The sequence below is a fragment of the Garra rufa genome, chromosome 19 (assembly GCF_049309525.1).
Source record: "Garra rufa chromosome 19, GarRuf1.0, whole genome shotgun sequence".
In the NCBI taxonomy this organism is placed as follows: domain Eukaryota; kingdom Metazoa; phylum Chordata; class Actinopteri; order Cypriniformes; family Cyprinidae; genus Garra; species Garra rufa.
In genome coordinates, this window is record NC_133379.1 from 37,394,995 (window position 1) to 37,420,704 (window position 25,710).

At 40.2% G+C, this 25,710-nt stretch overlaps 1 protein-coding gene across 1 annotated transcript; it reads right to left on the reverse strand.

The window, feature by feature from the left end:
- Positions 1 to 5,918: 5,918 nt before the first annotated feature.
- On the reverse strand, positions 5,919 to 15,794 carry LOC141293155 (urokinase plasminogen activator surface receptor-like). Its single transcript, XM_073825216.1, has 4 exons — positions 15,683 to 15,794; positions 15,266 to 15,397; positions 6,694 to 6,801; positions 5,919 to 6,579 (listed from the first exon to the last, which is right to left on the reverse strand). The coding sequence occupies exons 1-4, from the start codon at positions 15,774 to 15,776 to the stop codon at positions 6,389 to 6,391; spliced, it is 525 nt and encodes a 174-aa protein (XP_073681317.1). The 5' UTR covers positions 15,777 to 15,794; the 3' UTR covers positions 5,919 to 6,388.
- Positions 15,795 to 25,710: the final 9,916 nt, after the last annotated feature.

Below are 25,710 nucleotides of genomic sequence, written 5' to 3' on the forward strand. Positions count from 1 at the left end.
TCACTTGGTATATTACCATAATATTACAGCTGAATAGACGCCAATTATTATAGTCAACACTCAAACTGTTGTACATAAAACAAATTATTGCATATGGCTGTTCTGTTCAGCGTGTCTCATTGTATCAGTTCAATGAAAGCACAAAGTTAATTAATTGAAATGAAATTTGTTCAGTTCCACTATGAACTGCTCAGATCACATCAGAACACCAAATTTAGACAAAATACAACCTAGTGTGTCTCAAGAATGTGAAGAGCTGGTGGATTCAGTGCAGCAGGATGAAGGAGAGGTGAGAACAGCAGAGGAACAGGAAGCTTTGAGTGTATACTGTTGTATATTTGTTGTGTATATGTATATAAACAGTCATATGAAAAAGTTAGGACACCCTATTGAATTTCATGGTTTTCTGTATCAGGAGTCAGGACATAATAAAAAATTATCTGGTCCTTGGCAAGTCTTAAATTTTGGAAAATAAATCCACAGTGTCATTATTTATTTGAGTAAAATACAGACAAGAGGGAAAGGCCATGCGTGACAAAGTTAGGACACCCTATGAGTCAATTGCCTGTAGATCCACTTTTTAGCAGCAATAACATAACATATTAATTTTCTGTGCAAATTTATCAGTCTCTCACATTGTTCTGGAGAAATTTTGGATCACTCTTCTTTTCAACGTTGCTCCAGTTTATCAAGGTTTGTGGGCATTTGCTTATGCACAGCTCTCAACACAGCATTTGAGTCAGGATGAGCTCTGGACTTTGACTGGGCTATAGCAACACCTTGATTCTATTCTGTTGTAGATTTTCTGGTGTGCTTGGGATCATTGTCCTGTTGCATGACCCAATTTTGAGCCAACTTTAACTGTCAGACAGATGCTCTCACATTTGACTCGAGAATACTTTGATATACAAAGGGGTTCATGGCGACTCAATGACTGAGATGACTGAGGCTTATTTCTTCAAGCAGGAATAAGATACAGTGATGATATTCATACTGCAAATGCTTTAGTGGGCCATCGTACTTCCTGGAAGAAATCAGCCACATGTGATCATTCCTTCTACAAAAAAATCATTTTCATAGTACAAATCCAAAGATGAGATTGTGTGACGCATTGTAAAAACAAAACATTTTGATCAGTGTGTTCTGAGCTTCTAATAGGCATAGCGTGTTACTGTTAAAAATTATTCAAATGTTTAACATCGTTAAATAAGGCAGATACAGCACATTCATTTATCCATTTTATACAATGGAATAAGCAGTAGGGCCTGGAATAAGAGCACCAACACACAAACAAATTAGCCATGGTTTTTACTACAAATAAAAACAAAAATTGCATTTGAATATAACCACAACCATATAACCACAAACTAACTCAGGATTTACTACACTGGCCATAGTTTAACAATGGTAGGCTATTTGTAGTAAGTTATACAAATGGTAAAATTTGAAAAAACATGGCACTACTATAGTAAAACCATGGTTAATTTTTGCAATTTTTATCAGTCAAACTCATTTAAAACGGTAAATTCAACAGGTATGAAATATGATCAGTAAAAGAAAAATACTGTTTATGAGAATGCGGCAGGTTAGTGGGGAATATATTCATTTATTATTCAGATTATAACATTGTAACATTTCAGTAGGTTGAAGATAATTCATGTTAAAGCAGAGCATTTTTTTTCTTTAAGAAATGCCAGCCCTAAAATTTAGCAATAATCTTCGTTCTCATGAGAAACTGTCTGTATGTAGGTGCGATGAACGCTAACCAGAAACTCCTGAGCCAATAGGAAGAAGGCAGAAGTAGTCGTGCCAGTATATTCCCATTAATGTTTGCAAACAAATCCCCCACGGGCTCCGCCACACCCTCCTACTTTTACTCACTCTTGCAATTCTACCCAATTCTTGCAATCCCTCCATAAGCCTGAGGTCAGTAAATGAGAGCCATCTCAGATTTCCATCACAGAGAAGTACGAAATCACTTTTCAGAACATTTCGTTTCCTTGCAGGAATGTTTTTCCCACCCCCCATCTGAAATGCAGAATCGCTTCAAATGATTTTGTGGGTCACAAATATCCATCCATTCATCTTCCAAGTGTCACAAGGAGGAGTCAGAGACGTGCGGATCCATTTGCAAGGCTTTATTAGAATAGTCAACACGCAGGAGTAAACGCCAGAAAACAGGAACAACGTAGGTAATCCGGGAAAACAGTTCAATACTCAAGCAGTGGTCGCAATGGCAGGCAGCAGGAATCAACAACGGGGTACACAGTCCAGAGTCATACACAGATAATCCAACAATGGCAGGCAGCAGGAATCAATAACGGGGTACACGGTCCAGAGTCATACACAGGTAATCCAATACAGAGAAACACGCTTAGAATAATGACCATGGGAACAATTAGACTTCGCAAGGTGGCTGTGTGTGAGAGTGGCTTAAATGCAGTCAGTAAATGTGAAACAGGTGTTTGCAGCAATCAGATCAGTGGGAAATGAGGAACAGATGTGTGCAGTGATTGGTGCAGTGGCTTATGGGGATTGTAGTCCATGAAGTGTGGTGCAAGAGTTCATGATGACAGGGAAGACCAGATACGTTACATAGCCCCTCCGCAAGGAGCGGCTTCCAGACGCTCTAACCACCTTAACCATCTTGAGGGTGGTGGAGCGGAGGCGGAACAGGGGGAGGGATGGAGGGCCAGGTCCATGTAGTGGTACTGGAACCACGAAATGAGGCGGAGCCGACGGAGGGAGAAGCCATGGAGGAGGAAGGGTTGGCTCCTGCATGGGGCCGACCGACGGAGGTAGAGCCGGTGGAGCCCGAGGCGGAACCGGAGAGTCGATGGTCCTGGGCGACACAGAGGATCCGGAGGGCCAAGGCGGAACCCAAGGCTCTGGCGACCCCGGCGGAGATGGAGGTCCGGAGGTACGCAGCGGAGCCGGAGTGACAGAGGATCGAGGCTGTGCCCACGGGAGGGAGGAGGTCCACAGAGCCGGCAGGACGGAGTGACGAGGCGCAGCCGGAGGAGTAGAGTCCAGAGGCGAAGGTGGGGTGACGACTGACCGGGGCGGAGCCGGAGAGACGATGGAGCCCGGAGGAGCTGTTGGGCCGACGGCCGACAACGGAGACGAGGGAGCACAGAGCCGGGGTGGAGCCGCAGGGTCGGAGGACCGAGGTGGAGTCCAGGACTCTGAGACTGGAGGTGATGGTGAGGGGTCCTTCAGTCTGGACACCGATGGCGACTGGCAGTCCCACGGCAAGTCCTCTGCCACGAAGGTGGGATGGGGGTGAGTAGAGGGACTATCAGGAGACAGAGGTGGCAGGACTGGAGCAGCAGGGAGGGTGGGTGGGAACAGTCCATGCTTGAGCTCCGTGACCAGAACCGGGCAGACAGGAATCTCAGGACGACTGGATGTAACCAGCGGAGTCTCTGGAAAGCTGGGCGGAACCAGCGGAGGCTCTGGAATGCAGGGCTGAACCAGCGGATTGTCTGGAAGGTTGGGCGGAACCAGCGGAGTCTCTGGAAGGCGGGGCTGAACCAGCGGAGTCTCTGGAAGGCTGGGCGGAACCAGCGGAGTCTCTGGAAGGCAGGGCTGAACCAGCGGAGTCTCTGGAAGGCTGGGCTGAACCAGCGGAGTCTCTGGAAGGCTGGGCAGAACCAGCGGAGTCTCTGGAAGGCTGGGCGGAACCAGCGGAGTCTCTGGAAGGCTGGGCGGAACCAGCGGAGTCTCTGGAAGGCTTGGCAGAACCAGCGGAGTCTCTGAAAGACTGGGCGGAACCAGCGGAGTCTCTGGAAGGCAGGGCTGAACCAGCGGAGTGTCTGGAAGGCTGGGCGGAACCAGCGGAGTGTCTGGAAGGCAGGGCTGAACCAGCGGAGTGGAGCGGAGCTCTTGTGAAGCGGGCTCTGGACGACGCTCTTGTGAAGCGGGCTCTGGACGACGCTCTTGAGGAGCGGGCTCTGGAGAACTGGACGACCCCAGCGGAGATTCAGGAGGGCTGGGCGTCTCCAGCGGAGACTCTGGAAGAGCAGGCTCTGAGCGAGCGGTCACTGGAGGGCGCTCTGGCGGCGCAGTCACTGGAGGACGCTCTGGCGGCGCAGTCACTGGAGGGCGCTCTGGCGGCGCAGTCACTGGAGGGCGCTCTGGCGGCGCAGTCACTGGAGGGCGCTCTGGCGGCGCAGTCACTGGAGGGCTGGTTGGGAGACCAGCTGCTCGAACCGACAGCAGCGGTGGGTCCTCCACGCTAGAAATTAGCCTTTTCCACCCCGTGGTAAAGTGTGGCTGCTGTGGTTCTGGGCTAGCAGACCTCTTGTGCTGTAGCTCTTCTAGAGCTCTCACAGTAAGCGGAGAGCCGCATAACACCAACGCATAATTCATAAAGTCCTCCACCGAACACTTAAATTCCCCTCCAGGCAACAGCGATTTAATGGGTTCATTGAGTCCAAAGCGGAATAAGTCCCTCAGCCATACTTCATCATACAAAGGTACTTGAAGTGATAACCTACGAAACTGTAGTAAATAATCCTCAATGGGAAGATCTTCCTGTCGGAGGAGCAGAAGTTGGTCGACTGGGTCCATGTTGTGATGCTGGTGGTTGAATAAAGCCGCTGGATCCGGGTGTGGCGAAGTCTTCTGTCACAAGGAGGAGTCAGAGACGTGCGGATCCATTTGCAAGGCTTTATTAGAATAGTCAACACGCAGGAGTAAACGCCAGAAAACAGGAACAACGTAGGTAATCCGGGAAAACAGTTCAATACTCAAGCAGTGGTCGCAATGGCAGGCAGCAGGAATCAACAACGGGGTACACAGTCCAGAGTCATACACAGATAATCCAACAATGGCAGGCAGCAGGAATCAATAACGGGGTACACGGTCCAGAGTCATACACAGGTAATCCAATACAGAGAAACACGCTTAGAATAATGACCATGGGAACAATTAGACTTCGCAAGGTGGCTGTGTGTGAGAGTGGCTTAAATGCAGTCAGTAAATGTGAAACAGGTGTTTGCAGCAATCAGATCAGTGGGAAATGAGGAACAGATGTGTGCAGTGATTGGTGCAGTGGCTTATGGGGATTGTAGTCCATGAAGTGTGGTGCAAGAGTTCATGATGACAGGGAAGACCAGATACGTTACACCAAGACTATTCTGTAAAATATATTTGGTTTTAAATATATTTCTAATGATTATGGTTTCATATTTTAAGTAGTTGTTTTTTCTGCTAAAATAATATATACAAAACAGAACCAAGAAAAAAGCAAAAATAATAGCAAACAGGGCTGTGCACAGACCTTTTGAGGGGCATGTGCTGAAACTGAAAAAAGGGCACCCCTCCACAAACCAAGGTTATTTTCATAAACGAAAACTAAAACTATGACTAAAACTATTGATCAGAAAATGTAAAAATAAACGAAAACTAGAACGAAATGAAACTAACAACTTTTATTGAAAAACTAATTGAAATAAAACAATAATTATCAAAAATCAGAAAATTAAAGACAGCGACCTGAACAGCACCTGCTTTAAATCTAGGCTACTGCATCAGTTTTAGATCAACCAATATACTAGAGCTGATTAATCTTTAAAGGATAGAGATTCAAACACCCAAGCGATCTCATTTGTAAATGACAACGATTCCCCATGTCTATTAAACCTGTCATTTAGAGCCCTTTGAAGCTGCATTTAAACTGCATTTTGGAAGTTCAAAATTCGGGGCACCATAGAAGTCCATTATATGGAGAGAAATCCTGAAATGTTTTTCTAAAAAAAATGTCATTTCTTTACGACTGATGAAAGAAAGACATGAACATCTTGAATGACAAGGTGGTGAGTACATTATCTGTAAATTTTTAGTTCTGAAAGTGAACTACTCCTTTAATTTAAACCTTTGCAAACAAATGCCAATAAATATATTTTGGGGGAAAATATAACCTTTAATATTATGAGTCAAGTTAAAGGGTTCCAAGTTGTAAAATGTGGATCATATGATGTAGCCCATTACAGTTATACATTGACCTTTCATCCTAATCACACATAAAATATATCAAGTGAGAAATAATTGACAAAAGCATTTGTGAAATATCTATTTTTTGACCTCATGACCTTTTTCATAATTAATTAATTATCATACATGTTTCTTCTGAACATAATGATCACATGCAACTTTTTTTATTTGTAATATATATTTATGCCTTTTTTAGAGCATGACAAGCTATATTAAATATAACTGCAGAAACAAGGTAATATAGTATGTTATTTCTTTTAAAAAATGTCACAACCAAATGTTACAGAAAAAAAATCTTATCAGGACACAAAAAAATGCATTGTACAGAGAAAATACAAGCTCTATATTCAGTACAGTGTGTCTCATTGTAAAATCTGAAGAGCTACTAGATTCAGTGCAGCAGCAAGAAGGAGATCAGAGAACAGCAGAGGAACAGGAAGCTCTGAGTGACGCTCTTAGCACCGTTACACAGGTTCCCCTCACAGCACGAGACGCCCTGAACATCACTAACTGATGTAGTAGCATCACAAATAGATTTAGAGACACAGCCTTTTAAAACCACTGACTGGCCTCCGAAATTCCCTGATGGAAAAAAAGGTTTATCCAAGCAGGAAATTAGTATTTGTGATCTGTATCAAATGCTCAAATTTAAGAGAGGTTAAAAATAGCCACTTTTTTTCTTTTCCAGATTCTCACCTGTTGCTTTAATGCAGCGGTCTTCACTCCCTGCACAGCTCAATATCTTTAAGCAGCTCTGTCCATCACAAGAGTAACATGTCTTTCCATTGGGAACATTAGAGGCATCTACAAAATTAAATCATGTATTAGTTTATTTTCTGTACAAAATATAAAATCTATAATAACACTCTTGTTAGCTGCTCCATTCAATCAGTTCAAGCCACCAGAGGTGGGCAGAGTACCCAAAAATGATAAAATAGTCATTTATTTCAGTGATGCAAATCATAATCGCCATCAGCCTTTACGCCATACAGTCTTCAGCGTCACATAATTGTTCAGAAATCATTCCAATATGTTGATTTATTATCATTGTTGTTCTTTTTAGCTTTCTATTTATTAAAGAATCCTGAACTATGTCACAGGTTCCAAAAATATTACGCAGCAAAACAGTTTCAAACACTCAATGGCGCCACCCCTGGCCGACACTTGGCCACCCCCCTGGCCATTATAAATTTTAGTAGCATCAGTTATGCAAATAAAATCTATAGATATTAAACAGTTCAAGCATATTATATATTTTAGTTTAAACCTTTAACCTATATAAATGTACGCTGTTAGACCCATATCCAATCGTTTGAGCGCAAAGTGAAAGCAAAGCAGGCTTACAGGACTTTGAAGCGCCAGCGCGATCACTTGCACTGATCACAATTTAAAATACGGCATAATTTTTGCTCATAATGGTAAGAGTAATATATTATTCGGAGCTGTAAAGGGTCTACGTTAATTTCTGTGTACTCACAATATCAACAAAACGTTGTGACTTTATATAAAAAAAGAAAACAGAGGATGCGCTTCTGCCGTCTTGGTTTTGAACAGGAGCGTTTCACAATGATGAACAGAAACCGAAAGCAAAATCTTTTATTAGGCTATGTAATCCTTGAAGATGCAATTCTCTGTAAAGGCGGGTCTGAGGAAATGGCGTGTCAGGATCTTCAGCTTTATTTTTGTAAAATATTTCCTTACTATTTCGTCCAGCACATTCATGGTAATTACTTTTGCCGGTGCTTTGTGGCAAGCTTTAGGCTATTGTGTGCATGATCGCGCAACTCTTCAAAGTGCGCTGAAGGCATGCTCTCTGCTGCCTGTCGGGCTCGGGCTGCACTTGTAGTAAGCTTGTGTGTCTTTTGATGAATATGTCGATTAAACATCTGCTTTCTTGTTTATTTTTAAACATTTGAAATGAATTTGCACTCCAAATAAACATGAGGCTACTTGCAGTTGAATTGCAAAGCGACTTTTTTTTCTATTTTGCTCTGTACAGAGAATAGTAATACTGAAGTTTTAAAGCCTATAACTTCTACCAGAAATAATGGTTGTCTTTAATTAGATTTAGGCATGCAAAAAAAATTTGTATTGTGCCACCCTAACATTTTTACTGGCCTCTTTCGGCCACCCTGTGAAAAAAAATCCTGGAGGCGCCACTGCCAACACTGTTGTCAATCAATATGTTAGAATGATTTCTGAAGGATTATATGACTGAGCTGATGAAAATTCTGATTTGCATCACTGAATTAAGTTATATTTTAAAGTATAGTAATTATGTATTTTATATATTATTATTAGGGATATCCTCACTTGACATACCAAACATCTGAACATAACGAAACAAATGCACGTTGACGGATTTTCTTAAGTCTGTTCTGCGAAATGTAAACAAATTAATATTTCTGCAAGCATAAATATTGTGAAAATATCAATAGGCATTTCTCCTGGAACAGGTCGCGCGCCGCTTGCGCTGCACAGAACTAATGCGGGTTTGGCGGGTGTTCAATTCATACTCTGTGGCAGTTTATTTATTGTGTAAATTATGCATTGTATTTAATGTATAAGGTACATGTACAATAAACTGTAAATGACATATCGTGTACTGTAATCGAATGTAGCCAATTGTGGAACCGTAGACAGCACATGCGGTGTTCATCTAATAAAGATCCTCATAGCTAGCAAACTAAAGCCTTTGCAGAGTTGCGTACAATTGACTGTAGATCCAAAGCCACGTCTTCAACGCTCTTGATGTTCTTAAACCTTCTGTTACAACTCTGAGAGAGAACCGCTTCAGACGTAGTCTCAGCCTCAGACGTGCCCACGGAACGTTGGCTAAACGTCTGATGCATATGGTACACTTAACTGGAAACACTTCAGGGATGTCGAAGTCGTCATCTGATTCGTTGAATTTGACCGGATTTCCAGAAGACGCGAGTGTCGCGTTTATATTCGGTCCGCCGGGAAACAAAGCGCAGGCTGATTAACTCAGTGTTTTGCTAAAAGGTGCTTATGCAGACGCCATTGTTGTTATACACATTTGCGACGTTCGCGAACAAATTGCTGACTTACTGCTTGTTCTCCCTCTTCTTCGTTATCTTTCAATGCTGGTTATTTCAATGACTGACTTGTTGCACGCCAGATTGTTGTTGTGGGGGCATTTCGACGCACCGAACGTGACGCTGAACGAAACGAACTGTGATTGGTTGTTTGACATGTCGATCAAACGGTCTTATGGGCGGGCCTTGGCCAACTAAAGCTGCCATGAATACCAGACCTTCAGCCGTCAGTCTGAAGGTCTGGCTACGCGAGACTACTTCAGACGACTCAGCACGTGCGGCAGGGAACTAAACGAATCATTCAAACTGATTCGCGAGTCAGTTCACTGGTTTGCCAAGCCTTTGAACAGAATTGACTCAAAAGAATGAATCATTTGTGAATGGGCATCGCTCATTGCCCAAAGAAAAGTAGACGGCGCGTTTGGAATAAACTGAAGCATTTAAACTTGTATTGCATTAAGATAAAGTAACGAGAGGAGCGTCGCCCACAGTAACGAAGTAAAAGTACCGTTTTGTTCTATACGAAAAATGTACTTGAGTAAAAGTAGATACCCATCTTTAAATATAGGGGAGAGCGGGGCACAACCTAACACTTTTTGAATTTCGCGGTTTATGTAAATCCACGTGGGGTTCAGAGTACAATTTTTTATCCACGTTATTTTCACACTTGTCTAGTACAAATATATCGCTTTGTTTCATATTTACAGTGTATACGTTTTTCGTTATTTGCCTCAAAAGAAAGGAAGTGAAACGTGACAACATGCCCCGTAGGTGGGGTACATTGTAACATCTGAGGGGCACGTTGTAACAAATGTTATCTGATCGAATGAAAAAAATATACACAACAAACTAAAATATTTTGTCAGTAAAATACATGTGTTAACTTTTTCAAATGAAGTAATGACGTTTTTAAAAAAAATAAAAATAATCGAATTTTGGAGTTTGAAAATGAACATATTGCAACAATGCTTTGAACGGCTTTGATCGCAACACACAGCTGTACAGTAGTTCAAAACAAGGTGGACAGATAGATGAAACACATTTAGACATTCAGAAGAACACTCCACTCCTCCACACACAGCTCTCATAGAACACGACACACATAAATCAGCCAAAATGCTTTACATTACTTGAAATAATAACTTCTGAACATTAAACATTGATTGTCAGCCTTTATTCACCTGTTTCTTGAGGTCTCTTATCAAAATCCTTAGAAGTAAATCGTGTAAACTGCACCGCTAATGTCACAGAATAGCATAGTTTAATAACAGCGGGGAATATTGTAACACAGTGTTACATCTTTCCCCAGCTGCGCGACTGGAATATAAAACAGGTTAGTGTCTTCTGCTGGTTTGCGAAGCATTAATAAACTATCTAAACTGATAAATAACAAATTGGAGAATAAAATAATAGCAGATTTGTCTAATTTTAAATGAATATTAAAAACTGAAATGAAAAGTTTACTTCAGCCAGAAATGTACTTTTACTATGGTAAAATAAATATTCAGCGATATCTTCAAAAGGCTTTTGAATTCTGGCCTCTTTTTTTCTCTGCATAGTGTTGCTATGGCAACTAGTAAACGCCGTAAATTTGGTTATGCTAGCATGTGTGGAAATATTTAAACCACGCGTGTTACAATTAACCCCGCCTTAGGTTGTGCCCCGCTCTCCCCTACTCGAGCAAGGCCGTAACCAGGGTTTGAAAATTAGTGAGGTCAGAAGTAAGGTGTTAAGAATTGTGCTATAATAACACCCACAAATGCACTACATATAGCCTAAACTTCAAAATGGACAGACATGGAGATGATTGTGAAAGATTTTTTATTCAGTATAACGTTTTAGCGACCCACCAGTTGAGAAACACTGCTTTAATTAATGTTTTTTGACTTAATGTTAACTAAAGAGCATGAGACGTCTTCCTGCTGGCCAGTAACGTTAACGTTATTTGGCATAGTAGCCCATTTCATCTGTAACAAACAGATTTGTATTATGCTATTGTTTTTGATAGTTGTTATATATTTTGCGGCATTGTTGTTTAACTACAGCACCCAGAATGCACTGTTACGTTTTCCGGAAATGTTCCGGTAAAAAAAGTTAGTTCTGAAACGAAGTAAACAGAACAGTCAAGCGAAGCTGGTGTGTGTCATCTTATTCTTCATGCAACGTTCATTCTCCCCAAGATATAACAAAGTGGCGACGAGGATTCAGTCACTCGTGCGTGTGTTATGAGAACGCGGAAGTAAAGCGGCTTTTGTGAAACGAGAGAAAATACGAGCCGGCTGTTTCACCTTTTGTAAAGGGGGAGGACAGACAACGATTCAGATAAGTGACTGAATTGATTGTTAATGACTGAAAACGGAACAAAATGGCATCAGTTTTCGGCAATATAGGTCCGTTTGAGGAAAGCAGTGAGCAGTGGAGTTCTTATGCAGAACGATTTGAGTACTTTGTGTCAGCAAATGCTATTGCTCAAGATAAAGTGGTACCCACCTTTTTAAGTGTGATGGGTCCAAAGACATACACACTACTGACCATCAATACACACAAGGGCCTATTTCGGTATAAGCGTTTACCGTTTGGAATCACTTCGGCTCCATCCCTGTTTCAGCGAGCTATGGACCAGATCCTGGCGGGACTTCCGGGAGTAGTATGTTATTTAGATGACATCCTTGTGACCGGTACAGATGACGAATCACACCTGCAGCATCTGGATGCTACCCTCAAAAGACTGAAAGAGTATGGATTGAGAGTGCGGAAAGACAAATGTGAATTTTTCCAGTCTGCAGTTGAGTACCTGGGGCATGTCATTGATGCCTCTGGTCTACATACGTCCCCAGCTAAGGTTAAGGCCATAGTGGATGCTCCAACGCCCAAAAATGTCAGCCAGCTGCGTTCTTTCCTCGGCTTGCTAAATTATTACGGGCGGTTTATTCCAAACATTGCTACACTGCTGAAACCTCTACACAAATTGTTGTGTCATGACAATAGCTGGAGGTGGACCATGGAATGTCAGGAGACATTCGACAGAGCGAAAGAGACTCTGTTAAATTCAAAAGCCCTCACCCATTTTGATCCTTCCCTTCCAATTCAGCTGGCTTGCGACGCTTCTCCATATGGTGTGGGAGCTGTCTTGTCCCACATCATGCCAAATGGTCAAGAAAAGCCAATCGCATTTGCTTCGAGAAGTCTGAGCAAAACCGAAGCAAACTATGCTCAGATTGAACGTGAAGCATTGAGCATTGTGTTTGGAGTGCGCAAGTTTTACCAGTATATTTTCGGAAGGAAGTTTACACTGCTGACCGATCATCGCCCGCTGACTGCGATTTTTGGCCCTTACCATGGCATTCCCTCTCTGGCTGCTAGTAGGATGCAAAGATGGGCTTTGTTATTATCTGCTCACACCTATGACATCAAGTACCGGAAGTCAGAATTGCACGGAAACGCAGACGGACTGTCCAGATTGCCTCTCGCTGACCAAGTAAAAGAGACAAAAGTAGCTGAAATTTTCTACTTCAGTCAAGTGGAAAGGACCCCAGTTACAGCGTCGCAAGTGCGCAAGGGCACACGAAATGACCCGGTCTTGTCCAAGATCATGGATATCGTCATGACAGGGAAAGGTGAGAACCATGACCCAGAGCTCAAACCATATCTCACTCGACGTCATGAACTTTCGGTGCAGACAGGCTGTTTGTTGTGGGGAAGGAGAGTGATCATTCCACCAGCGCTGCGCAAATCAGTGCTAAAACAGTTGCATGTGGGACACTGTGGAATGGTCCGCATGAAAGAGATTGCCAGGAGCTACTTTTGGTGGCCAGGAGTGGACGGGCAAATTGAAGAGAAGGCAAGAACATGTACGTCATGTCAAAGCATACGCAACGTACCACAACTGGCACCGCTGCACCCATGGGAGTATCCAGAGAAACCGTGGCATCGCATTCATGCTGATTTTGCAGGTCCAGTTGAGGACAAAATGCTGCTGGTCGTCATTGATGCACATAGTAAGTGGCCTGAAGTGGCCATCATGAAATCTACTTCAGCAGAAAAGACAATCGAGAAGTTGGGAGAAATTTTCAGTAGATTTGGACCACCAGTGCAGTTTGTCTCAGACAATGGACCCCAATTTATTTCGCATGAGATGGGCACATTTCTACTTGCAAATGGAGTACAACATATCAAGTCATCACCCTACCATCCTGCCACAAATGGGCTAGCAGAAAGGTTCGTTCAGACCATGAAACATGCTTTAAAAGCTTCAATTGGACAAGGCACATTGCATCAACGCCTTCATGACTTCTTGCTGTGCTATCGCAGTACTCCACACGCAACTACCAAAGTGTCGCCAGCTTATTTGTTGTTCAATCGAGAGCTCAGGACAGGCTTTGAGCTACTTAAACCAGCAACACTCAAAGAAACTGTCGTACAGCAACAAGAAAATCAGGTACAGCGACGGAAACTGCGAGCCAAAGACAGAACCTTCTTGACAGGCTCATCAGTGCTGGCCCGGAACTATGGCACCGGTCCAAAATGGGTTCCAGCTACTGTGGAGACCCAGACGGGTCCCGTGTCCTACAGGGTTAAAACTGCTGGGAATCTTCTATGGAGGAGACACACTGATCAGTTACTGAGTGGAGCCAGTACATTCACTGACCTTCCTGAAGGTACCAACATCCAGGATCAAGAAGATGTCAGCTCACCAGATTCGGTGACTGTCACTACCGAGCCTAGCAAGACCCCAAATTCTCCATCTACTGAAGAACTGTCATCACCTGTTGTTTCGATAGAGAATGGGAACCAAGTAGGCCGCCGGTATCCAATGAGGGAGCGGCGTCAACCTCAGCGTTTTTTGGATTATACTTAGTTAGGGGCTACCCTTATTGCATCGGGGCAGAATAATCCCCCAAGGGTAAGCTAGGGTTTGAGGTAGTCCACCCTCATTCCCAGGGAATTAGTTGTGTTAATTTACCAAGGACATTTAAGAAATCTAAGACATTTACGAGGAAACTGAATGTTCTGAGAATTTATATATATTAAAAAAAAAAAAATAATAATAATAATTGTTCACAGAATGTTTAAGTGAAAATGAATGTTATACATTCCTTCTGTATGGTGCTAGTTCAAAGTTAATATAAGTTGACCTTAAAAGTAAGGGGGGAGGAAATGTTATATATTTTGCGGCATTGTTGTTTAACTACAGCACCCAGAATGCACTGTTACGTTTTCCGGAAATGTTCCGGTAAAAAAAAGTTAGTTCTGAAACGAAGTAAACAGAACAGTCAAGCGAAGCTGGTGTGTGTCATCTTATTCTTCATGCAACGTTCATTCTCCCCAAGATATAACAATAGTGTTATACATTTCTTTCAGATATTAACGATGATCACTGCGTTTGTCTTACCGATTGTGGTATCTTCCTGTCAGCAATTAAATTACAGATTGTCTATAAGCTTTTTTATGAATGTACAATGTTCATAAAACATTGTGTTTTTTAAATAAGATTAATATATCACTAACACTAACGTTCAACTTTCCACTTTATAAACGTCCCAAAGTGTCACACTAAATTGGACAAACGAGTCAAAAAACATGTATAATAGCTGGATCTGGCAACAAACGGAGGCTGCATCCGCGCTCTCACTCGGCGCGTTCTCAAGCTCCGTTCACTGCGCTAGCTTCTCGCAGCAACATGAATTGCAAACACTCATGTGATATGAGGTGGTTTAATCGGCTAAATAGTCATTCAGAGAGCTTGACATTTTATTTTTGCATATAAAAAATGACCGAGGTCCGGTGACCTCATAGCTGGCTACGGCCGTGCTCGAAAGTATTAATTACCCAAAAATGTTACACAAGTAAATGTAACTACCCACCTCTGCATTGCACATTGAATGTCTATTGGGAGTATGAGTGTTGGTCTTAAAAATGAATAATGTTCCTGTTTCAGTGTCCATTTTATAGCTTTTTAAAGAGGTGGGTCTTTATGAGCAAGTGAAAGTTAAAACAAGTAGACTTTACTAGAAACAGAAACTTCAGTATATAAAAAATTTAATCATTTGAATTACAAGGTTGCCCAAAAACTTTACTCAAGTAAATGTAACTACCCACCTCTGCAAGCCACACCCTGTATTGTCTTTCCTCATTGAATGTCTATTGGAAGTATGAGTGTTGGCATTAAAAATTATTAAAGCTATTTGCATATGGTCAGTCAAGCATACCTGGAGCATCTAGGATGTTACACTGGTCTGTGTTACAGCACGCTATGGAATTTTTTAGAATGCCAAAGTTCATGGATCCGCTAACACAGTCGGCAGCACAGTCTTTAACCTTTGCTGTAGCAGTAATGTCACCTGAAAACAAGAATGATTCAGGAAAGGAATATGATGGGAAATATATTTATAAATGTCAAAATGTAGCATCATCTTATTTCAAATACTGATGCAATTTTAATAATTATTTTGTTAGCATAACAGTCTGAGAGAAGCAAAATAATAAAAAGAAATCTAAATACAATTTAGCAGTTGTATGCATCTATAAGTTTTATGAGAAGATTTCCAGTGTATCAGCACCAGTAGAAAACACCATTATCTTCATGTCAAATATAACTGAATTTCAATCCATCATATTAGACTTACCAGCTTGCGCCGTTGTTGATGAACTCATGCACTTGGAAAATCCAATGGGACATGTTTTTAGCGTTTGACCTGCACAAGAACCCGTCAGACCCATACACTCATAACAGCTGAGAGAGTGTCCTTCAGAATGACAGAGAGAGAGACATCAATAGTCTGTATTTGTACTCAATAAAATTACAAACACCATTTGTCTTCTTACCTGCAGTGAAAAGAGTGAACAGAAGAAAAAATGAGACTTGCAGATCCATCTTTGATCAGGAGGTGAATGAGATAATGTTCCTGTTTCAATGTCCATTTTATAGTTTTTTAAAGGGGTGGGTCTTTACGAGTAAGTGAAAGTTAAAACAGGTAGACTTTACTAGAAACAGAAACTTCAGCTCACATAAAATGTAATCATTTTAATAATGAATTACAAGGAATTCTAAACCAACCTTCTTAAAGGGATTGTTCAGCCCAAACTGAAAGATATGTCATTTGCTTGTTTTCATGTCATTCAAAACCTGTCTGACTGACTTTCAACTATGGAACACAAAATAAGTGTGCACAAATCGTTTGTATATGAATGCTTTATTTTATTTTCCTTTTTTATATATATATATATATATATATAACATGAGAAAGCACACACACACACACACACACACACACACACACACACACACACACACACACACACACACAAACAAGGGTGCAGAATGTAGAAAATACTGGATATTTTATATGTAAAATATATATATTAAATGTGTAAATTATTTGTTATCTTTACTGTGCCCTGCTGATAATCACACGTGTACAAAAAAGTGTAAGTGGTTAAATTACAAGGAATCTTTAAGAGAGGAGGAGAGGGGAAAAAACAATAGTAATAATGATGATAATAGGCTTTTATCACACTTCCGCGTTGAAAAAGCACAAGTTTCAAATAGTAGCGTAAAAAAACTTCCCCTGCAGCCTTTTGTCAAAGGCTGTGCCCATAGCACAAAATAGAAATTCAGCACAGATACGTCTTCTAAAAACACCAAACTCAGTTTACAGTCATTAGGTATTGTGGAACCAAGGAAGAAGGCTTTATGACATCCCAAAGTATGTTTCGTATATTTGTGTATGCGCAACCCTTCAGAGTCTGACCACATTACATTACAAAACTGCAAGAAAACAATTCAAACAGCATTTTACATTAAAGAGCATGTCAGTTAGCCAATGCTTAAAATGTTAATAATGACTAAAGACTGTTTTGTATGATTAAATTAAAGGTTCAGTGAAAAACGTATAGTATATTCAACAACATGCTCACATTTTTCATGCACTTACTTTACGAAGCATTCCTTAGTAATTATTTCAAAATAAAGTTGTTCAAATAAACGAATTTACAGCCCATTGACGATTATTTCAAAACAATGTTGATCATTTTTGAGGGGGCCCCGACAGCTGACCATTTGAACAATCTGAAATGCCATTATTAAAAACATACACGTAACATGGAGCAATATATCCGCAACCCCCCTAGAGGGCTCCCTCTCGCGTTACGCTGGATGTGCTTGCTCTTTCTTCATGATGCGTCAGCCGCGGTTTTCAAACTGGCACAGCAGCACTTATTACTAGGCTTTTTTTAATGAAAAGGACTTATTTATCTGGCAGCCAAAAGCGGGGGAAAAAACAAGAATAGGAGGAAAAGAGGAAACATGACAGCGGTAAGTTAAGTGATGGAGATAATGATCATTAATGACTTAATGATAATTATATGACAAACCAATGTTTTTGTTGTTCCAGCTTATTTTCTTTTTTCTAGATTGTCTAATTTCTAATAGGGTTACTAGCTAGAGTTACACTTACTGTAGCAGCAGCATGTATTTCATGCAGGTATTAATGGGCTGCAATAGAATAGGTGATAATGTTAATGAGGTGATCACAACTTGGCAAGTTTTGATACTGTGTTTTGCTGCCAGTGGAGAGCTCACAAAACAATTTAAATAAATATCATTACATTTACTTAGTTGACATTTTTTATTTAGCTTTTCTACATTAAAATAGTTGAGTTAACATAATTAGTTGTCAACTAACATTGAACTAATAGTCAATATTCTACACAGTGACCAAATATTTTGTATAGGGTTTAAAACTGAAGTCTGACCAGGCCCAGATGAACTTGTTCTCAAGCCATGTATTTGCAGTGTGGGCAGTTGCATTGTTTTGTTGGGAGGAAAAAAATCTTTAGATAAAAAAACTGAACGGAACATACGAAGGTCTTTGAATATGGAGGACATAGTGACAGTATTTGCTGTAGGCTCGTAAGCACCATTTTTTAAGGTGACAATCCATAACTGTCAATAAGAAGATTGTTCTGTATCTTTAGGATTTTAGATTAATATTTTGGCAGATTTTGCTAATCTCAAACGAGCCTATTATTAAGTAGAAGAGGTATAACAGGCAAACATGTGGCAAGTTTGTGATAAAAAAATTAAATAGAAGACGGCTAGTGGGCCTTTAACACTTTAACATAAACGTGTAAATAAGCTCTTTAGTGACAAAACAAAAAAAGTTTAAAGTTCCTTTATTTATTTTTATTAGCCGCTGTTAGAGGTGCAAAAAGAAGACATATGTTGGTGAAACTAAATTAGTAGGTTTATTTTAAACAAGCACAAAAAACAAAAACTTTTGTCTGTTTGCATTTATTTTGAATACAGACAAACCAATGTTTAAGGAAGGGGCGTGGTGGTTTCTTTTGCTATGAAACACCGGTTGTTTTTAGGTGTAATTACTAGTGGACATAAAGTCTTAAAAAATCTGATTCTGAAATGCAATGTGTTCAGAAATGTTAGTCAGCCATACCACAGTAGAACTAAATGAAAAACTAGGGGCCCTGTCATACACAATCTCTTTGCCCATGGGTGTTGCTATTTTTAGGCAACTGAAACAATTACGCATTAATTAAAGGTAAAAAAAAAAAAAAAAAGGAAGTGACATGTATCCAAATATGGTGACCCATACTTGAAATTTGTGCTCGGCATTTAACCCATCCAAGTGCACACAGACAGTAGTGAACACACACACACACACACACACACACACACACACACACACACACACACACACACACACACACACACACACACTGGTTTACATGTTTTATGGGCACATTCCATAGGCGTAATGGTTTTTATACTGCACAAACCGTACTTTCTATCGCCCTAACCCTACCCTACACCTAATCCTAGCCCTCACAGGAGATTGTGCACACTTTTACTTCCTCAAAAAAACTCATTGTGCATGATTTATAAGCCTGTTTCCTCATGGGGACCTGAGAAATGTCCCCACAAGGTCAAAATTTACTGGTATTCCTATCCTTGTGGGGACATTTGGTCCCCACAACGTGATGAATACCAGGTACACACACACACACACACACACACACACACACACACACACACACCTGGAGCAGTGGGCAGCCAATGCTGCGGTGCCCAGGAAGCAGCTGGGGGTTTGGTAACTTGCTCAAGGGTCTCACCTCAGTCATGGTATTGAGGGTGGAGAGAGTGCTGGTTATTCATTTCCCCCACCTACAATCCCTGCCGGACCTGATACTCGAACCAGCAACATTCGGGTTACAAGTCAGACTCTTTAACCATTAGGCTTTGACTGCCCCAAATATGTGCATATAGTAATATGTGCCTATAGGTTGTTTGCACAGGACATTATTGCTGTGACGCGAAATGCACCTGGAGAGCAGGAAGTGTTTTGTCTCTAAAGGAATCACTAGTAGAAACTCAAAATGCCTATGTTTTGCGTTGTTTATAAATGCTTAAATTGGTCAAACTGAAAAACCACAAAGAGCTTTAATCATGTATGAAAGTTTGCTGTTCATAAAGGCAAGAAATTGACTGAAAAATTGGCTTGTAAACCTCCGTCTGTGGTCAGAAGGAGAGTCGGATAATGCTTGTGTGTACAAATGGTTAAGAAAATATATAATAATACGTTAAGATATTAATAAAGATTTTTTTAAATAGATACAGCGTGAGAGTGAGAATTCACTCAATGCTAAACGCCACATGTAGAGACAATGTAAGATTTTATATTTGTTTCGAGAGCTTCACTGATTATAACGGAACATTGTAAAGTTAGTGACAGCTTTTTAGTGACTATATTGAAGCGCTATTTGCTCGCTTTCTAGGCTATAATCACTTCGGAAAAAGTTTCGCTTTACGTGCGTGACTGAAAAAGCAGAACGGATGAGATGGAGGAAAGTCTCTACTTGTTTATGCACTATTACAAGAGAAATGTATAAACAGAAAATCACAACATATGTTGGATTTGATCCTTACGTTTTGAAGAGAAGTGATTTTTCAACTAAATTTAAATAGCTGCCTGCCATCGAGGCGGTGGATAAAAGCTAAGCAACTAAGACTGATTGCAAATAAACTATTTTGAAAGTGATTCCCACATTTATATGAAGCACACAGAAGCATTATCCGACTCTCCTCCTGACCACAGACGCAGGTTTGCAAGCCACTTTTCCCTGCATTTTTCAGTAAATTTCTTGCCTACACGATACGGAATGAAATTTCTCGGTTTGACCGATTTCCACAAACAACTCAAAACATAGCTATTTTGAGTTTCTGCTGATTCCTATCAAGAAAAATTACCCTTCAGCTGCATTTGGTGTGTCATCAGAATCATGTGTTTGCAAAGAACCTATACTGCCCTACAAAGCAAAAAAGGCAGTAACTGCATTTTTGGTCAAAAATGAGTTATTACCATTTTCATGACATTCAAGGCATCCTTTGTTATGTGACAAAATATTTTATCTCAAATGTGTGTGATTTCGCGGCATCCTCATGGGACGGTTTTAACATTGGATAACAGGCTGGATGACAGGATAACTCTAAAGTCATTTTTTCTCAGTTCTGCACTCGGCGTAGTTACTGCCTTTTTGCTTTGTAGGGCAGTATAGGCAGGTGCACAACACCTGTACATTGTGCTTATTACAAACACACATGGACGCGCAGCAGCACACAAACATGCCAAATATTAAAAATGAAACAATTACAATGTAAAAGATTATTATTGTGGATTTGTACAAGCCATGTGAAAGGATCGATTCACTGGCCTGAAGGCGAAGTCCAGCGATCTGGTTGAAGGTTTATTGCATGTCCGGTCTTTTCACAGCGCTTCTGCTGAGTTCACTTGATTTATCAAGATTTAGTTTCAATTTTAATCTGGCTCCGTATTAATCTGACTCCAATTTCAAATGATCATTTTAGAAGGTGATCACAAATATCGATTATGAATTATTTTAACTATTTGATTATTCTAGACATTCCATATTTTCAATTATCCGTTCATCAGGGACCCAATGTCACTTTTATGTCTCACGTCGGCCTTTACGTGGATCATAGGACACAAATCGCCAGTCTGATAATTAATCAGAGGTTGTAGGGGACTAATACCCTAGCCGCCTACTGCTGGCTTCATACAAAAGTGTAGTTTAGTCTTTCACATACACAACTTGTTAACTTCAGTGATAAGTAGAAATCAGGAGGTCTTCAGTGGACGTGCCTACTGCTTCATCCATTCCCGAGCCTTCAGGTTGTCAAATCCTGGCCGTATTTTGTGGTAACATCAGCCTCCATGATTTACTAGTTATAATGATTGCAGGAGATTTTCAGAATAAATCAAATATAACATTTTATTTGTCAGGTAAAAATGTATCATGCCAATTACACAAGTAAACAATGAGAATCCAATTCAATTTCAATTTAGATAAATACATTACCTCAATATCTCAAGGATGTATCTTAGAGTGTAAAATGCCTGACTATCAGAGAGACACACTGCAGCATGAGAGAGAATTGGAGGTTTAGCTCCAGAGACTCTTGCATACACAGTAGTGTTTCATCCCTTGCCTTAAATACTCCAGACCAAAACAAACAAATCTTCCAATCAGTTGTAGAAACACAAAGACCTTTTGGTTTGTCAGGAGTTCTCGCAACCCGGGGTCGCACCTGGGTGGGGATTGTCATCTGACCCTAAGGGGAGAACACACCCCTTAGCAGCAAACCCAATTCTATGGAAGTTTTAGTCTTTCTCACAGTATATGTGACTGCTATGAAATTGAGACCATTTTACCAATCGCACAGAGACCTTTAGAATGAACCCAAACATGAAGGGGAAAAAGAATATATTCACAAGATAAAACATGTGGATCTTCTTAGTGACTTTCAGCGAAAGCTTTTAGGGAAAAAGGTGTGAGATTGAGAGGCGGGGAATTCAAAGAAGATAAGGGGGGAGGTCAGGGTGGGGTTGTTTGCTCTCTTTGAAGATCTTCTCTCCAGATTAGTTTTATTGTTTTGTTTCATGCCATCTGTTCGTACTGTATTTTAATTCCATGAGGAGATCATTTCACTCCTTACAATGGCAAAAAGTACTCATGTAAACATAACAGTAAAAATAACAATATACATACCTGTATATGCTCTCACCCTACCCCTTAAACCTACCCATCACAGAAAACTTTCTGCATTTTTACATTTTCAGTCATTCTGTTTGAATGATAAGCTTGTTTCCTTGTGGCACAAATTATGACTTCCATTCTCTTTTTCCAGATTCTCACCTGTTGCTGTACTGCAGCAGTCTTCACTTCCTTCACTTCACAGGTTCTTAAAGCACCACAGCCCTGCAGAGTTTACATTCAACACTAATTGACTCTGTCTGAGCTTAATGACTTGTCGCACTTGCTATACTACTTCAGTGCGGTAAAAGTACTACAAGTTATTATACTAGTAATTTTATAATAAATCGAAAAGCAAGACGTCTTGAAAAACTAGGGAGTTGAAATGGCAGCTGCAGCCAATGATTGATCCTCTGCTTCCATCTTTTGTTTATATTGGTAATTTCAGGTCATTTTATCTTAAAAAAATAGTGAAAAGACATTTTCTTTTTTCCATGTCTTCTGAATGAACGAAAAGCGAATCTTTGAAGTTATTTTATTGCACAGTTGTAGAGTAGAAAAATAATAAAGGCTTTAATATATTACAAGATTTAAAAACTATGTTCATGACTATGAAGGTAAGTTACTGATTATCAAAAATACCATTAAGATGTCCTTGAAGAGAAGTATTGCTAGCTAGTTAACGTTTGCCTAAACACATTATGCTAGTGTTTAGCTGTCAGTATTTAAATGTGCAACTACATGCAGGTACTCTCCTGGGATTTAAATGATTTGTTGTTAAATAATATGAAACTGAATGTTCATGCCCCTATCATTATTTACAATGTTGCAATTATTATTTTTTAAAGTTTCTGATAAGAACGAGGCAGTAGAGGTGTCTCAAGAGTTTATATATAGCACATATAAAATTACCTTTAGTGGAAGTTTACGAGCTGGTTTATCATTATGTGGAAGTTCTAAAGAACACTCTGTGCATATGGTCAATTAAACACACCTGATCCAGCTAATCAGGTCCTTAAGGCATATTTAAAAACAACATGGTATGTTCAAGGTTGAAACTAAACTGCAGGACTGCGGCCCTCCACACGCCTGTCAAACGAATTCAGGACAATGGACTACTTAAGTCTTGTGACGCACATGTACATTTTAGGTGTGCTGTAATAATCTAGATCAGGGGTGTCAAACTCAATCAGAGAAGGGGCCAAAATTTAAAACACAGTGTAAGTCACGGGCCAAACAGGTTAAGGCTACGTTTACATTAATCCGGATACATTTGAAAACTGAGTTTTCATTTTAAAACGCACTCCGTCCACACTAGCGTTTCCAAGCGTTTTCCAAAAGTTTCTCATCCACACTGAAACGTAGGAAAACATCAAATGCGCCTTACTGCACATGCGTAAAGCCTCCAAAATTATACAGACGTAATAAGTTTTCACACAATTCTTCTGGCGGGATAATTTACGGAAATATCTCATCATCCACTGACGTGTCTATATCGCGCTCATTCATATTTGATCTGAAAAGCAGTTGTTTTGCAGGACAGCAACTGTGAGTAAATTTTCTGTCATCATTTTAGGACTGTAATTGAAGAGTGTACAAGGTAAATCTCTTTAGCAGCAGTGTGACAGTGAATAGCACAGGCACAATTACTGCTGTAAACATAGATATCTATTGGCAGGGTTCGAATTACAAAGTGGCTTTCGGGGGAGCCCTATTTTCCGATCCTGCCTGACTGACTTTAACGCTTTTGGTGCATGTTCGGGCATTTGAAACAATAGGTTTACAGTAAACCTATTGTTTACTTAGTAAACCGTTTAATTCAGTAAACCTATTGTTAATTTACAGTAAACCTATTGTTTACTTAGTAAACCGTTTATTTCAAAACGCAAGCGTCAGTCAGTGTTGTCAGTGTTAGGGCAAACAGCTCTGTCCACGGTTCTGAATCAACCGCGCTTAGGCCTACATCATGCAAATCATGATGAAAACAGAATAACTCACATAACAATCATAAAAAAATAGTAGCTGGTGCGCTGTCATCACTCCTCTTCGTTTGTTTTGTAAATCCAAATTGACTGAGTTTTGGCTGCTTTCTTTTTGACATTCTTATTAGTATCCACAGAGTGTTCCAAAAAAACGAATAAAGTATGTTTTGAACTTGAAGTTAAGCTAACATTCAAATACCAACTCAGTGAGACGTTCAAGTGGTGACGTAAACGTAGTAATTTCAGTGCAGTGCCGCCACGCATGGATGGTCAAAGCAGGAGACAGCGGAAAATAGTGTTCGGAAATAGTAATGTAATGAGCGAATAAACACACAACATAGACACATTTTTAATATCATCATTTATTTCAGGAACCTTAATGTAGGCCTACAGAAAATCAAAATCTATATGCGACACAAAAAATGGAAAGTGTTTTAGAGCTCCCCCTAAATGTCTCAAAGTAGGCTTTCAGGGGAGCCCAGGTCCTTTTCAGGGGAGCCGAGCTCCCCTTAGCTCCCCCGTAATTCGAACCCTGTCTATTGGTACAATATGCGTCACATGACTATGAATATGCGTCATCGTTTTCAAAAGCCTCCGTTTTCACAGTCCACACTATCGTGAAAACAGCGTTTTCAAATTTATCCACTTTGACCGGAGTTTTTAGAAATAATCGTTTTCTCTGATAAAAACGGGGTTTTCGTGTAAATGAGAGGCCAAACCGCAGGGAAATATATGCGTTTTTCCTTCGTGTAAACGGGGTCTAAAATCACGTTTTGTTTAATCAGAAATATGAATTTGAACAACCAGAATACTGTAAATATTCTCAATAACACAAATCAAATAATAAAATAATACATTTTATAAAATAAATTAAATAAAAAATAAAATTATTTTGTTCAAATAATTTTCAAAAAGAGGACATTTCAGATATAAAAAAGCTTGTGAAAATTTTGCAAATCTTGCAAATAAAACTGTATTTTGATTTCAGGAAAAGGTGCAATAAAATAAATAAACAACAAAGATATTTTCTTTTCTGTTTTATGTCATTTTGTCCTTGTGGGATCTTTTCTTGGCAACAAGTATATTAATGTTTGGGGTTAGGTTCTGAGCTGTGGAAACACTTAGAGTGGAGTGGAGGTGTTCATCAGTGAGACGGCTTCTGTGTGCATTTTTGTTCATCTTCATCAAAGAAAAAAACTGCTCACACAAATACGTACCACCAAACATGCAGACTCTTTTTAAGCTCTTCGACCTTCTGTTGCTTCTGCTGTATGTTGAGGTCTTTGTATATATCCTCGTATTTCGTCTCATAGTGCCGTCTTATGTTATATTCTTTATTTACGGCCACATTACCACCGTAAACAAGGCATACAGGTTTACCTCCAACAGGCCCGTAGCCAGCCTAGCAGAAGGGGGGGTTCTTTTTTTTTCAAAAAAGTGGACCTTTTTCAGTTCCCACCCATTTTGTATTTAATTAGGAGGTTCAAATCGCCTACTTCATTTTGGTGACTTCTCATGCACGTTTGTGCTGGATTAGCATGTCTGTTGGTATTTTAATAAGCATGATTTTTGATGCACCAAACATATTTACTACAATGAGGTCA